At 38.6% G+C, this 15,911-nt stretch overlaps 2 protein-coding genes across 6 annotated transcripts in view; both read right to left on the reverse strand.

Annotated features, from left to right (window-relative positions):
• TMEM168 (transmembrane protein 168) overlaps window positions 1-2,168 on the reverse strand; it is a 67,845-nt gene extending 65,677 nt beyond the window's left edge. For 4 of the 5 annotated variants that reach the window (XM_062017420.1, XM_062017439.1, XM_062017430.1 and 1 more), the window contains exon 1: window positions 1,686-1,942. The gene's annotated coding sequence lies outside the window, so the exon portion shown is untranslated. Of the gene's footprint in view, window positions 1-1,685; window positions 1,943-2,122 lie in introns of those variants that run through there. The other variant, XM_062017447.1, reaches the window with a different exon arrangement.
• A 1,587-nt stretch (window positions 2,169-3,755) lies between these two features.
• The window catches only part of BMT2 (base methyltransferase of 25S rRNA 2 homolog), a 34,306-nt gene continuing 22,150 nt past the window's right edge, over window positions 3,756-15,911 (reverse strand). Inside the window, exons 4-5 of the mRNA XM_061988654.1 lie at window positions 11,638-11,752; window positions 3,756-7,032 (exon numbers count right to left, since the gene is read on the reverse strand). Coding sequence (XP_061844638.1) covers window positions 6,403-7,032; window positions 11,638-11,752 — 745 coding nt within the window. The 3' untranslated portion in view covers window positions 3,756-6,402. The remainder of the gene's footprint in view (window positions 7,033-11,637; window positions 11,753-15,911) is intronic.

Here is a 15,911-nt window from a genome sequence, read left to right on the forward strand (position 1 = left end):
CACAGGAACAATTTCCCATCTCCTCCCAACCCACAGCACTGACACATGACTACTGCCACACTGAAGCACATCTGCCATGCCTCCTGTTATCTCGATTCCTAAGCCTTTCTGGAACCCCTCCAAGTCATGGGGCTACACTGTAAATGCTCATTTGGATGAGAGCCCTGCAGAAGCCAGCAGGCTGGCTCACAGGCAAAGGGTGAAAGCTCCTGCCTGACACCTAGCTTAAAAATTTGCTCCCGTTGCTAAATGATGTTCTGGTGGGATCGTTACACTAGCAAACTCCCTTGTGAGCAAGTAGCCACTCTGACAGAACATGACATTGACTGGTTCAGCTCGGGCCAAGAGGAGTTTTGCAGCCATTCCCTCCCAAGAGATGCCAAAGAGAAGCTTCTCGGCTGCTGCTTCACAGGCTGTCGCGGGGCCTGTTCATGTCGGAAAGACACAAGGACTGCTCCAGCACTGAGTACTGGTGGAATGACAGCTCCCAGCCACAAATACAACCTCTTCCTTGTCTTCTAGCCAATTAACAAAAAGCCGTTCTACTAAACTACGTAATTAATCAGTAGTGTTCTTCTAACCAAAACACAGTCAACTTTTTTGGTGAAGAAAAGAAACATTTTTGTGATTAATGTATTCCACCAAGCAGCTATTACCAAATAAATGTAGCACAGCAAGTCTGGCAATCACAACAGGAAATTTCAGTATCTGAATGACTCTTTAAACCATGGCTATTTCTCACTCATTTCTGTTAAGACTTGTGACTGTTTACACAAGGATTGTTGAAAGTTTGGGAGGTGTTTGTTAAACTAATGGCCTTAAGAGTTTCAAGTTGCAACATGAGAGTTAGATATCTGAGCAAATCGCATTCAGATCCAAAACAGAATGCATATCCCCACTTTTAAGTATCTATCAGCTTTTGCAAACACAATTTAAAGCAAAACCTGGAGTCCAAGTACAGACTTAGAAAACAAACTATCCAAGGGGTTTCCTACATGTTAAGGAACATCATTCCTGAAGGAGTTTCTACCCGAATTTATCTAAAAATACAGTACAAAAAAGAACCAAATCCCAAAGGCAGTTTGGCAGTTTAACTGTGGTTGATTTAAAGGCCCGGTGAGGCCCATGTAAAACACTGGGCCTGCTTTCAGCTTTATTCTTCCAGTTGAACGCACCTTTTTTTTTTAAAAAAAAGTAACTTTATGAGACTTTTTAAAAAAAACGAGAAGTCGTGCGTAGCTAACACGTTAATATAGTAGACTTGAAATACCACAGGGGAACGGTGTCGTTAGTTTGTAGACGTTAATACCCAGCCTACACTGCAGACTGCCGGTGCCAAGCGAACGAGGAGCACCCGGCCGCGGGCTGGCCCGGCCCGGCCCGGGGAGCTCACGGACGGCACCTGGCTGCGCGGCGCGGACGCTGCCAGCCACGGCTCTGCCGGGACACCGCCGCGGCCCGCCGACTGCCGTCCGGGACCCACTCCGTGCAGACGGCCCCCGCCGCGCCAGCGGCCGGAGAGGCCGCGGCCCCCTTGGGCGGCTCGACAGGCCGCCCAGCTCCCCTCGCCCCCTTCTCGCCACGGCGCCGGCGCAAACCAGGCCGAGCCCCACGGAACTGGGGCCTGCGGGCCGCCGCCGTGCTCTCCATCCAGCCGAGGCGGCCCGGCCCCGGCCCGCACTCACCTCAACAGGCGGCACGGAAACTTCCCGCCCCCCGCGCGGCGCCGCCGCCATGTTGAGGCCGCGCGAGGCGGCCCCGGCTACGGGCCGCGCCAAGGCTCAAACACCGCCGCGGCCGCCGTCGGAACACTGTTCACGCCGGCCGCCCTGCTACAGGCGGTGCGCGGGGTCGATAGGCCTGAGGCGGTTATAGCAGTGTTCCCAACGGCAGCCTCCTGCCCGACAGCTGCCTCGCCCTCCGGAAATGCTGTAGCATCCAGCTGATAGGCAAGAGTGAAAGTGCATTCTCCCCTCCACCTAAAAACTCAAGGGCAAGAGGCTGGAAGAAAGACGAAAAAAAATCTCCAACCCTGTAACCACTGTCAGCCCGTGCTTAGGATGTAGGAGCAGCAAAGCTGCATTAGAACAGAGACTGCAAGACAGACTGAGCCCTCTCTCACCTTCCTCCTCGTTAGGCAGCAGGAGCCTTCTGGTGGAGAGGAGCCTGGCCCTGGCATGACGCATGGCCTGCTTCTCAAAACAGAAGCTGCCAGCACCCTCACACAATACAGGAGGCACACTTTTGTTTCACACCACTTTGTGTTGGAAATGTATGTTTTGAGTTGGCCCTTGCAGACACACAGAAAAGAGCTGTAAGGCTCTGTATCCAAATAGCTTCATTGCTTGGAGAGGCAGGACACAGGTAGCTGGAGTTGGAACAAAGGTTAGACAGCTGCTGCACGTGGGCTCTTGGAACTGCAGAAGGGCTCGCCTGCTGTGGACTTACGTCCTTTGTTCCTGTAGTCCCTTCATCACAACTAGATCCTTTATACTCCTTGTCAAGAAGCCCTATCACTGTACACTCAAAACATCTAAAACTTCAACAGTCTACCTCTCTTGCCTTAGTTGTTCAGACAACTAAGAACCTCAGTTACCTCCCCCTCCTCTTCAAAGGTCTAATAAAAGTGGCCAACAGGCATGAAAGTGAATTGGGTCAAAACAAAACCAAACACCTCACCCCCCCCCCCGCCCCCCCCCCAAAAAAAACCCCCAAAAAACCTAAAACGGTCTTTAACAGGCTGCCTGCTTAGTCAATGTCATGTACTTTTACCAGTATCATATCCAAGTGTGATTTAACAATACTTTTCAATCAACTAGTTGGTGAACTTCTTGGAAAGTACTTTACTTTAAAACAGTACCTCAACCCACCCTATGTTTCTATGTAAGTCTGTGAGAAGCAATCCATAAAAAAAAAAAAAAAGAAAAAAAAAAAAAAGAACCTTCCTGATGTTCCACAAGTACAAGACAATAAATTGAGGAAAACTTAAAAAAGGAGTAAAAAGACACAGAAAACCTGCTGCTGATTCATAAAAGGATTTAGAATGATTGCACTTAAGTGAGTCATCTAGTCTCCCCAAATGCAAGAACCAGTACTAACAACAGCTGTGAAACTGTTCTCTGAACGTTACTGTCAAGTAGCAGCTAGGCTGTGCAGTGCTATGGATGCAGTGCTTTGCAGTGCTAGGGATGCACTTCAGTTCTGATGAAATCTTATTTTCCTAGAGTCTGGATCTGAGTGGGAGACTTGCACTTTCAGTTCTTTAGGTTTCTTTCCCCATTGCACTCCTTTCCCAACATCTGCAGTACTCAAAATCACCATACAGAAACATACAGCAATGACCTCAGAGGGCCATTGTACAACAGATGCTGCAAAGATATTTCAAGGAAACAGAGGAGAAATAAAGAACACCTAGAATGAGAAAAGAAGAATTGCATTAGAAACTGGTTGCATCCTAAGTGGACAGGTGAAGAAACACAGTACAGGATCAACTGGATGATTCTATGAACTCCAAAAACCTTTCAATAAAGCAAAGACCACAACTGAGATGTAGAAGCCAAAACTGAAGTACCAAATTTACCATCTTTACTGTAATTCGGTTGTTTATAAAACAAACCACATAACTATTTCCTTGACAGTAAGGAAAATGACTATGCATTGATTTCGCTGCATTTCAGCATAAACTGATTGCACAGAATGAAACAAAGACAATACCTCCACCCCAAAGAAACAACTTCTAAAAAGGTTTTCAACTGTTTTTTTTTAATAAATGTGCTTTGTTCACAAAAAAAGTAGTGACATAAAGACAACAGAAATCAAATACACTTTTTTTTTTTTTCCTTTTCCTCTCCAGCACCTTAAGAACAAGAAGTCTCTTGCACAGTCATAATTTTCAAATATTTCATAACCTAGAAACATTTTTCTTGCACAAAAGCAAAATATCCAACAACTCCTTTACTGTTCAGGGAGCTGTAAGAATGTACATTTCACTTTCCTTTCCACCACAATCTACTGTCCCTTGTAAAAAAAAAAGAAACAAAACAACAAAACAACCAAAAAAGCAGCAAGAAAACCAAGCTGTTACAAATAATGGGTCCCTAAACCACAAATACAGTGGTGTTACCAACCTGCAAAAAAGCTTAAATTGTAAATGTTAATATTTTAAACTATTGGCAGGGAGGGGAGGGAGATAAGTTTTGGTCTGAATTGCTTTTTTGTATGAATTAAAAACCAGTTTACATTAGCCAATGACAACATGTATGTTAGCTGGTATGGTTTGTTTTTTTTTTTCTGAAAGGAGTATCAGTTAAAATGTTAGGTATACCTTGAAGTATGCACTGATTAAATGCCATAAACAGCTGAATTTATAGCACCAATATATTAGCTGTAACAGGAGCACTGCCGGAGTCAGTGATTAACTGGGAAGAAGAAAGGCTTTGACTGACAAACGTTTTTAGTTAAAGTGGTAAAGCATGAGATGCAAATACTGATTTATAGCCAACTTTGAAGCCATTGTGTGTTTCCTTAGAGAAGTATTATCTGTAAAAAAAAGTCAACCATCAACCATGATATTTGTATGTCTAAACATAATTTCTTGGGCTGTTTTTTTTACACATCAGGATATAATATTTTGGTTTGTAAATAACTATATCATTCAGATTGAATAAGAAATTTGTATTAGGGGATGCTTTAAATTTAAGGAGACACAAAAAGTGTACGTTAAAGAGTAAAGCATTGCAGTCCTGATCATGTTTGAGTGTAAGCTGGACCAATGTGTAATGACTCTACGTAGGAAAACAACATCAAATGAAAACAGGTAGGTCAAACCCCAACACTTTCAGTGCATAACTTCAATGGAAGGAACGAGTTTAATTTTTGTAGCAACCACTGTGAAATCCACACTACAGCTTCAGTTTATCTGGTAACTTATGTATTATAAATACAACATGGTAGGTTAGTGTGGTGTAAGGTATATTTCATCACAACCACCTGTGAAGCTATGTATTAGTATTTTCTACCCTTTTGCTGAAGTCAGTCTTAAAACATTGATGTGGCATCTAGTTCAAATCATTTATTATTAGGCACTTACATATAGATTTAACAGCCTAACATTCAGATGTGAAAATTCTGGCCATTATTTTTAAATTGAGGGAAATCCAAGGTAAACATACCCAAATCCTCTATTTTTACCACTAAGTACATTTTTTTTTCTTGCAAAACCTCAAATATATTACACAAGTTAAAAAACTTCACAGATGTAAACCACCTCTTTTTCATCTCCTTATGGTGTAGACCAGTTTTCAGACAGATATGGTGTTTGTATTGAACTAAACAGAAGAGTTTTGGGTCCAAATAAACAAATGGTATACGCTAACTTCACTTGTGTGGACTGTGTGCAAATATGTGTATCCTGGAAAAACTTGTAGAATTAGGCTCATTTTTACAAGATCAGTCTGTAGTTACCATATAACTTGGGAGGTCTACAAATAAGGACAATTAAAGAAAAAGTTGTTTGTTTTTAAAATATATAAATAACTTACTTTAAAACATGACAAACTCCACCCTGTTAAACACAGTTTGAAGAGGATACAGAACACCATCATTGGGGAAATACTGATATACGTTAGTGCTTGTACACTCGTAAAATTGCAAAACCATGTTCCAGCTTTGAAGCGAAACATAGTTGTCTAGAAGTACCATAGTCATCTGGGAGAGGGATAACCTCTTCGGAAATCTCATATCAGACTACTATCTATGCAAAGAAATGACACAGTACATACAACTATGGATGAATATATTCAGTGTTTTGGTGTTATTGCAACTTGGTGTTATCTGAAAAGGGCTACAATAAACATAAAATCAAATGTGCAAGCATCATTGTTGCTCCAGCCCAGGCTTAACCAGAGCAAAACAAATCTTGGAAAAGTTTTGTTCTATAACTAAGAGGGGACATGTGTAACCAAGTGTCTTAATGTATCTGCACATTTAATTAAAGTGCAAATTGTTTCTTCCTACACATACTTCTCAGAAGCTCACCAACTCCAGTGCCTTAAGCTCAACCACATCGAGTTAAAATATTGAAACAACATTTAGCAAATTAAATAGAATTCACACTTCACAGCACTAAAGAAAAGAATGGTACCTTTCTTGAAAAAAATTAGTGATACAAATCTAATGAAAGTAACAGCAATTTATGCTATGACATGAGTCATTTGCATAAAACTTGTATTTTTTCACTTTCATACAAGAATAAATTTTAAAATTCAAAAGTAGAAAAAAATAGCAAACTCTGTAAACCTTTGCATTTTCTTTATGCAAACCATTTGTTGTGTGTTGCGCCCATGTTAGTATAGCAAAATTAGTTAAGCAAGGTTTGACTGAAAGGGCATTCCAAAGACTATATTAACTTAGAAGCAATATAGGATCTTCTAGCTCATAGAAAGGAATTGAACTAGACTGGCTTTCTCCAGAGTCTGAGTCGTAAGGAGCATCAGGTAGCTCCATAAAACCGTAAGCTAGCTGTTCATCTTCTGTATCTGATCGAACATAGCAGGAAGTGTTGGAATACTCCTCATCCTCTATACTGTTGAAATCCTGTGGGATATACAGCATTCCTGGGTAGTTCCTGCTAACTAAGTCACTCGTTGTCTGCAAGGAAGTTTTCCTAAATGCCATCAGGTGCATGTGAGAAAACTTGGAATACTTGAAGCGTTTAAAGCCTAAGGACTCTATGGCAATTTTCCAGCTTTTCATCATCATAGCCCGGCGATTTTGATGAGATGAATCTGGAGTTATTACAAGCAATAAACCATTTAATACGAGAAGTTCATGTGCTTTCTTGCAGCATATCCATCGTTGATAGGGTGATGGGAAGTAAGAAAGGAGGAGTGAGAAAACGACGACATGGAACAGTTCTCCAGGTAGAGAATCAATGGGATTTTTCAGTTGCTTAAGAAAGGCATCTATAGCATCTTGTGCCAGTTGGAGAGGTTGCTGAATTTGAAGATTTAAGAAGTCACATTTGTATACACTCTGGCAGGATAAGAAAAACAGAAAACCAAAGAAACATCAAGGTTAGTTTAAAGAGCGAATCCAACCCAAATCCAAAAAAAAAAAAAAAAACCAACTCAAGGACAATCTCCCCAGTACCCCGAGGTAACCTCAAGCCTGCTAAACATTGCTCTTGCTATTAGAGCAAGCAATCCAAAATAAAATTTTAACACATATCACTAGCTTTCACAGCTGCAAAGCAAAATTTTAGATGTGCAGTCCTCTACTAGAGATTTTATAGCTGAGAAATGTTAAATTAAAAAAAAAACACAACAGGCCAAACAGATCAAGTATCATGTCATAAATCATTTAAGAAGTACTCAGATAAGCCTATATAGCTTTTGTTTCTCCAGATGATGGAAGACTTTTATAGGTTTTTATAAACTTGAAATTAGTAAATAGAGACTAAATTTGATACCTCGGGAGTTCCCACCAGTTCTCTGAAAAGAATCCAAGAAACTTAGTAGTTTAATCACTTCGACAGAAGTGTCATTCTTTACTGTTACAGAAAGAACCTACAGCAAGGCAATGTGCATTAGAAAGTTACAGTACACTAACTGCCTTGCAGTAGTGATGCAGGTCCATGTTTTAATCTTTCTGTAAGTGCAAAGTGTAGTGGTACTGCCCACGTTTGGGCAAGTCTCAAAGTAAGGTAAGGGCTATCAATCTTTTGAGCATTTGTGCGATCAAGCTATAAAAGATGGAAAATGACACAACATACAGAAGAATAACTTCACAGAATGGTGAACTTCTTAATGTTTTAAATCATAGAGCATTCAACAGAAAGAATAATAGTATGATGTTCACTACATTTAAGTTTTGATACTTTATATCATCAAAACCCGTGACTGACTTCTTTCATAAAAAAAGGTATTAAGATGGAAGGTGTTGACATGACAACAACAAAAGTTGTTACTAATGCCTGGAGAATGTGTGGTGAACAACATCTAAACAGGTAATTGAACATGAAAGCAGACACAAAACATTCATTCTGTGGAGCACATCTGAAAGGCAGTGTTAGATCTGCTGAATTTTCATACCATGAAAATACATAAAGCATGTTTTATAAAACAATACTTCAAAATTAAGATCACTAGAACACTACCGTAAAGGTATTAATAAAGCAACTGATATGCGCAATTGTTTCCAAGTAGAAAAGAAGGTTGTTTATATAAAATCATCCTCTTCCAAGACTGTGCAGTAAATTCAAAAGAAGGCATCAATGTTAAAAAAAGTAGTCTGTGATTTACTTTTTAGTAGCTTTGATCTTGGCTTTCAATATGCAAAAAAATCCAGAAACTCACATTACATGGCTATAATCAAGAAATTTTAATTGCAGCTACTGTATCTGCAGGACTATAATCTGATTCCTTGCAATACTTAGAAAAGGAAATTAACAGTAATATTTTCATGATGATCTATCAAGTTTTAAAAGAAATAAATGCTTTGAAGAATAACTGTTCAGTGTAATAATTTTAAGCAAGACTTAAAAAGTTAGAGGTTATACATATACATTTGAAAAAATGTATACAGAGTTTGAGTAGTGGAAAATATTCACATAAGTTATGTAGAAATAATGTTAAAGACAATTTCAGAACTAAAGTCTGTTCTGAGTTTATTCTGAATGCTGCAGGCAGTTTTAAGATAAAAATGATACTATGTAGGAGACTGCTATCCAACTCTAAATATACAAGTCTTGAATGGCTGTTAAAGTCTCCTAGACACTGAAACAACAGTCATAGTTCAGTGATATTTAAGAACACAATCCTACTTGTATACTCTAATTTTTAATTCCAGTCCCCTTTCAGCCTATTTTTTCCTTTGTCTCAGACTAAATTTACTCTGTAACAACATCTGCTGCATATTCAGCATGTTTTACAGCAGTATGAAACTGTATTTGGATTTTCCGAAAGTGGATATTCTCCCTGTGTTCCATTTTTGCCCTTTTTTTGTCTGTTTTTTTTTTTGGTGTGGTTTTTTTTTATGTTAACAAATTAAACTCCTCTAAGAAAATAACCACTGATAATTCTACTCTGGAATATCTGCATTATAAGCAGAATGTTTGATCCAATAAAAACACTAGGGCAAGAAGAAACCTGTTCTGCTTACCCCAGTGTCAGTTTCTCTCCTCTTAATTTCTAATACTGTGTGTTTCTCACAGTGTGCCTTACACCAAGAGACTTAAAATGAGCTGAAGAGAGTACTAGTCTTTTCTTGGTGCAGTTCCCCTTCAAAACACAAAACGTTTTAAAAAACCTTTTAATGGAAATTTGTTTTCATTCATAGCTTTATTTACAGTTTACATTCTCTCTGTACAAACCAGATATTCTAAACATTCTGAAGGCATTCTTTATGACATAATGAACATTTCAGTTCCTCTCCTAGTTTTTCCAGAATTACGTCCCTCTTATTCCTCAAATTGGTTGGAGTATTTTACTCAACTACTTAGTCTATATCCAAAGATTTTAGCAGTTCTTCTGTTTTCAGCTTCTATCACAAAGTTATCAAATCAATTTTTTCAGGTCAGAAGATGACATTAACTGCTGTAAGAACCTTCTGCTTTTCTCTGAAATCTTAAATCAGCCCAGGCAATGCCTGGCCTAACGATAAATTTATTCAGGAGGTTATGATGTTGACACAGCTTGAAGTAGAGTCATCTTTAATACATCAGAGCTTATTACTTCTCTTTCAGAGGTGGACCTAAGCTTATTCTAGCAGATGCTTTTGAGCGCACAAACTATTCCATGTCACTCCAAGAATGTTTGCTATGTTTCAAGGTGCCCTGAACATGTCAAAGTATCCAAGAGAATGGAAGTAAGAGAAGCTAGTGAGCCTGAGACACATCTCTAACTACAATGGTCTGTACAGTAGCAGTCTAATGAATTCCTATCATCCAGTTGTAGTACTTGTCAGATGACAAGAAATCAATTATGTTATCATTCCCTTATACTAGGAGGAGGCCTGAAGAACTGGCTAGTACACAGGAATTGCAGCTACCTGACTACACCCTCTTCTGCTGTCTGGCTTGGATTAGTTACGTTCTTCCATTACCTCCACAAAAGTAACTGTTCCGAGACTTTCCATTAATGGTTTTGGTCATTGTACATTGAAACTGATTTTCATGAAAAAAACCCCATAATTTTCTTATGAAACCAGCACAACAGACTAGATAGCAAATTATTAACTATGCATACTCAAAACTTAATGGTTAGATTCAGCTCTTGTAACTTCAGGTGCCTAGGCTACCATTATAGTCACTGGAGAGCTAGTCAGTACAGTCCATGAGGTCAGATTGCAATTCATCTCACCATGAAATACAACATGTTTAGGTTTCACTGACTATTTTTAACAGATATCCACTGACTGTAATTGGATGTAGGCCATAATCTGTGTATCTTAGCTGGAAATTTACTTGCCATGTATTACCACTTCAGTGCCATAGGCTGTCACTTCAGTGGCATGTGTCTGCTTCACATGCTGAGTCAGTCATGCCCAGCAGCCCTATGCAGATGTCCTATAGCCTCTTGGAAAGCAATGATGTTTAGGCAATTGTAGTGTCCACTCAAAAGTTTCTTTGTTCTAAATGAAACCGATACGGAACTGCTTTAAAAAGCAATTTATCAGACTCCATTGTTTTCAAGACTATCTATCATCTCTAAGCATATATACCAAAACATAAATTAGACGTTAGTAGACTACACCTGGTAACCACAACAAAATACTATACATTTAGCGTATAAACCATACTGAAGCAAATTAAAAAATGTTACTTTCAAGTTGACTGTAGTATTGTACTGGTACAATTCTCACCTCTCCACCTTGAAAGAGGGTTACCTTAGGCCACAGATTTTAATAGAGCCTGATTTTAAACTGTAAGTGCACAAGCTGTGTATGGTCAAAGGGTTTCCTGTTTTCTATCAGAAATTCGTTCATTTCTGTGCCTTTTCATTTAATAAACGCTATGCTATTATGACTGAAAAAAGCTGGGTCAAGAACAAAAGACAGAAAGAACACATGATTACAGCAGAATTAAGGCATTTGAGAACCATATTACCTAGAGAAAATGAAGCATTTTACCCCGAAAGTGCTGATAAATTTGTCCTCAGGATTGCAGAAGCTCAATAATATTTCTAGCAATAAAGATAAAAGCCCCTTTACAGTGCACTTCTGGTTACTAAAACTCCCCAGAAAAACTCACTGGGTACAGTCACTGATCACTTCAGTGACTGCAGCTTCTAAGAGGTTCATGACTAAGCATTAAGCTTACTCATTTTTATTTTTGCCTTTTAAGATGCAAAAACTCATCTCAAATGCCATAAAAAGATGGCTACTAAAATGTTCCAATTTTAAGATTCACAATCACATTATCAAGGCATAACTCTTGAAAAAAATTAAGTCTTTAAAAATAAATACAACTACAGTTTAGAGCCTGCTCATGGGAAATTATGTAGTAGGAGGAGCAAGTTCCTATTAGAACACAGATATTCAACATATACACTTAGGTATTACATTTTTTTTCAGTCATTTTTAAGCATTCTAAAATATCAAAAAATGAAATTTATTTTAAATTCAGCAAACATTACGTACCTCAACAGCTGGAACAATATCTATCCCAACTGTCAGAAATTCTTCAAACTTCAGAAATGGATTAAAGCAGCTACCGACATCAAGTAATCTGATCTTCCCCAAGGAGTGGCGCAATCTGAGAAGCAGGAAGAATTCAGCTTTATCAAGTGTTATTTTTGAATCTATATTCTGAATTTCAGATAAATAATGCAAAAAAATTCTCAGAGAACACCACAGTAGTAACTAATAGAAGTGAATGCCTTACTTGAGTTGCTGAGATACCTAAAGAACCAAGCTCCATCAGTAAAGCTGATGGTTCTCAAGCAGTTGAGTTATGTTGACAGCAGCTGTAATATTAACTCACATATTTTAGTAAGAAACTGGAATGGCAACTGGTGTGTCCACTAGACAGGCGCTCTCTATTGCTTTATGTCTCCCACTTACCTTGTGGCATTTATTGGTGCTGAAGTCACACAAGTCATGGTTAAAATTCCAGATGTTTAAAAGAGAAACTGGCAACTCTCTACAACCTACCTGCTTGTCATTCCCATTTTAAAGGGCATCTGAAGTGCCATGATTGGTTTCATAAAGACTAGAGAACACATAATGATATTCCATGGTAAGCAAAATATATCTAAAGATGAAGCATTTTGTTATTCCCTGCAAAAATGTTGAAATATTTGTTTTATGTTAGCTAATTTTTTCTTAAATGGATGAGTGGCAGAGGTTCACTCTAATTCTATTTTCCATGGATGCCATGAAAGAGTTACATCAGTCTATACAAAGCCAGAAACTTAAAAGTGCCTGCTCAAGTTGTAGGGAAGTTATTCTAAACATGTAGGTGCACTTAAATATTCACTCAAAACTACTTGGGGGGGAAAAAAAAAATTCTATTGCAAGCCATGTAATCAGTTTTCTTTTGGAGTATCCAAAAGCTTTTTAATGAGTAATTGTCAAAAACAGCTACAGTTTCAGATCCTATTCAGAGTACTTCTGAGGTACTCAAAAATGAAGTTTTGTTCCACAAGAATTTTGGAGAACATTTTAGTAATCCAAAAATCTTATCTCCTCCTCTGCCCCTGTCTGACAACTCTGCTATTTGAGGTGAACTCATACATAAGGCCAATGACTGTAATTCTAAATACTTAACTATGCTACCTCAATAAAAGATGAAAGATTTAATAAGACAACAACAAAAAAATAAGGGGTCTTAATTTAGTGCTTAAGTTAATCATGACTTACTGCTTAGACTGACCGAAAGAGGTTCACAGACTTGATTTGTAAGATCTTAAAATACACCAAATTCATTAATAGAGGCAAACAAATGTGAACTCACAGCTTTTACAGGGAATTCATAGGGAGAAGAATCGTAACTATCCAGCAAGTAAACATTGCTTTTTGCTCTAAGTTTCTGTAGCCAATTCCAAATAGTATTTCAAAAATATAATTTGTTATCTTTCTAGGAAAGATCCCGCCCTAGAGATAGATAACTGCAAAAACTTTCAAAAACAGATCTGCAGGGCCAGTGGAGCCCAATAAAGCCATGACTGTACTCATAGCAACAACAAAGGAGTAAAGAAAACCACAGGAAAAAAACACAATCTTTAAGCATAGATAAAGAGATCTGGGTGCTCTGTATGCCTTAAACTCCCAGTGATCTACCACAGAGATGATTGTTGGAGAAGCAAGAGAAAATATTTTGTCAGTCAGCAGAATAATAATGTCCAGTTTAAGGATTTTGCTTCTACATAGAATTGAACATATCCAGGGGATACTTCTGTCAAAATACCAGCATCACCAAGGCTAATAATGCAGGAATTATCTGTATGTTAAAACTGCAGACATTGCCAGTTTACCCTGTGAGTCAGTCAGAACCGAGTGAGATTTCAGAATGAAGATGATGGTAACAATTTTTTCTTAGCTTGGATGCCAATCACAATGTAAAGGGCCATTCAGATCCTAGTGGCCATAAAACACAAACAAGTCAAGTAGTGTCTTTTTCCACGGTAAGTCTACCAAGAGGTTTCTCAGACGGGCACATCTTCTAATGGCAGATTCATTCAAACACAAAAACGTGTCTGTATGTAAGCTTGCCTTCTACACAGGAGTCCAATTGTGGACAGCAAAAGAATAAAAACCACATGGGACCACAGGAAACACAAGGGGGAATGTGACACTAGTGCAGAGAAAACTTCCCACAAAAAAGTGGCAGTCTCTGGAGATTTTAACATTTTCCATTTAAAGTGTATCATGAACTAATTGTATAGATTAAAATTAAGCTGCACAACTTTGAACCCTCTGATCTTCAGAAGAGCTCACACCACCTAGGGCAGAGTGAAAGATAAGTGATGTATTCCATCTCTCTCTTACAAAACCTGCGTTCTTGGCTGCAGCATTATTTTTAACCAGATTAGCAGGGACGTAACTTTGGACTACTATAGCACTGGGACACACTTCTCGAAAGCTACATTTCTGGATTCCAAGCTGAGCAGAAGCCAAAACCTCTCTTCTACATGAACGGGCAACAGATCTAAGGCATTTGCTACAGGGCAAATTCACTCTGATAGGTGTGTTACATCCAAGGAGTCTTGCAGTCTAAGTTCAATGCAAATGCACTTAGAAACCTTGAAGGTAGCTGAGATTCACATGCTCGCTTGTATCTTGACTTCCTGTTGCTTGTCAGGTTTTGCTGTCTCTCGGAACACAGATGCAAAGAATTGCTTACTTGCAATTCTAAGGCTGCCTGTTATCAGTAGGAACGGGATCCTATTTAGGTTCTGGAAATAATTTTGAAGCTCTTCAGAAGCACTTAGATTTGATCACTTAACATATACAAAGAGCACAGAGCACAGATTCAGATGCTTTGAAGACCACTCATCCAGATACTTAAGAGTTACAGTGCTGAAAAATTAGGCCAGATTCTTTAGTGAGAACAGTAACTGTAATCTATGTGACCATCACCAATCCACTGAAACAATCTTTGTTAGAAATGTAGTCTTGCTGAATTCACTGATAATCACCCCAACGATTTTCAGTCACAGAAAAGCAATGGAAGTACTTTGCCATTGTACATAATGTCTAAGCACATCTTGAACCCACAGCTCTCCAATGCATTAGTGTGCAGAGAGAAAATCAAAATATAAAAAGTTCAAGGCCAGAAGCTGGTAAAGAAGTTTATGTAACCTGAGAAATATGGTCATTTTATCTCATACTTTTTTATTTCAAGAACTTCATGAAATGAACTGCAGCTCTTGATTATTAGTCTTCTTAAAAATGCAGCTCTTGTTCAACTACAATCATAGACTGGTAAGGGTTGGAAGGGACCTTTAGAGATATCTAATCCAATCCTCCTGCAGAAGCAGGTCCACCTAGATGAGGTCGCATAGGAACGTGTCCAGGCAGGTCTTGAAGACCTCCAAGGAAGGAGATTCCATATCCTCCCTGGACAGCCTGTGCCACTGCTCCATCACCCTCACAGTGAAATAGTTTTTTCCTATGTTTAAATGGAACTTGCTGTGTTCCAGCTTCATCCCATCTAGGTGTAGTATAGCTTAATAATGTTTTCTTGTGGAAGTAGATACAGCACAGCTATATTTCCATAAGGAAAGTCACTTTGAAATTTACCACTTCAAGTGCTGATCTCCTAGTTTACATATTTCAGTTACTCTATTATTTATCAGTTATGGGAGGGGAAAAATTCAGAAGCAAAGAGGTAAGCAACATAAGCAAATAGAAATGGGCTAATCAAAATAGCTGAACTTTACACTTCTGGTTCCTATGATGTTTCCCACCATCGCCTTTTAAGAGCTGTCTGAGTGCTTCCTACTTGTCTTCACATCTCCCAGAAGCTTTTTCACTACATGTGGAATGTTTTAGTCCTAGGCTAGCTTTGCTCTTTACTAAGCACAGTACAGTCTCTCTACAATGGCTGGGCAGTAAAGGTAAGTTCAGAAAGAACTCCTATGTAAGCAACCCATTTTTAGTACTACTTCAGAGAGGATTACATATGGGAAGAACAAAATTCTTGTTTCTACACTTACCAGAGTAAAACAACTCCACAATTCTAAAAACCTTACTATCATTTTTTACTTACTAGAGTAAATAACAAGAATCTTGCCTTTGCCAGGTATGTCTTTACAGACATGTGTTTTTAAAGTTTTAAAAACAAAGATAAAATCCTTATCACTCACTATATTAACAAATGCTAAAAAAGTTATTAAATAAACCCTTCTTTATTAACTACTTTCTATAAACAGTAGTCAGAACAAAAGGTAAGGCTACAAACTACTTATAGC

Source organism: Colius striatus, chromosome 1 (genome assembly GCF_028858725.1).
Source record: "Colius striatus isolate bColStr4 chromosome 1, bColStr4.1.hap1, whole genome shotgun sequence".
In the NCBI taxonomy this organism is placed as follows: domain Eukaryota; kingdom Metazoa; phylum Chordata; class Aves; order Coliiformes; family Coliidae; genus Colius; species Colius striatus.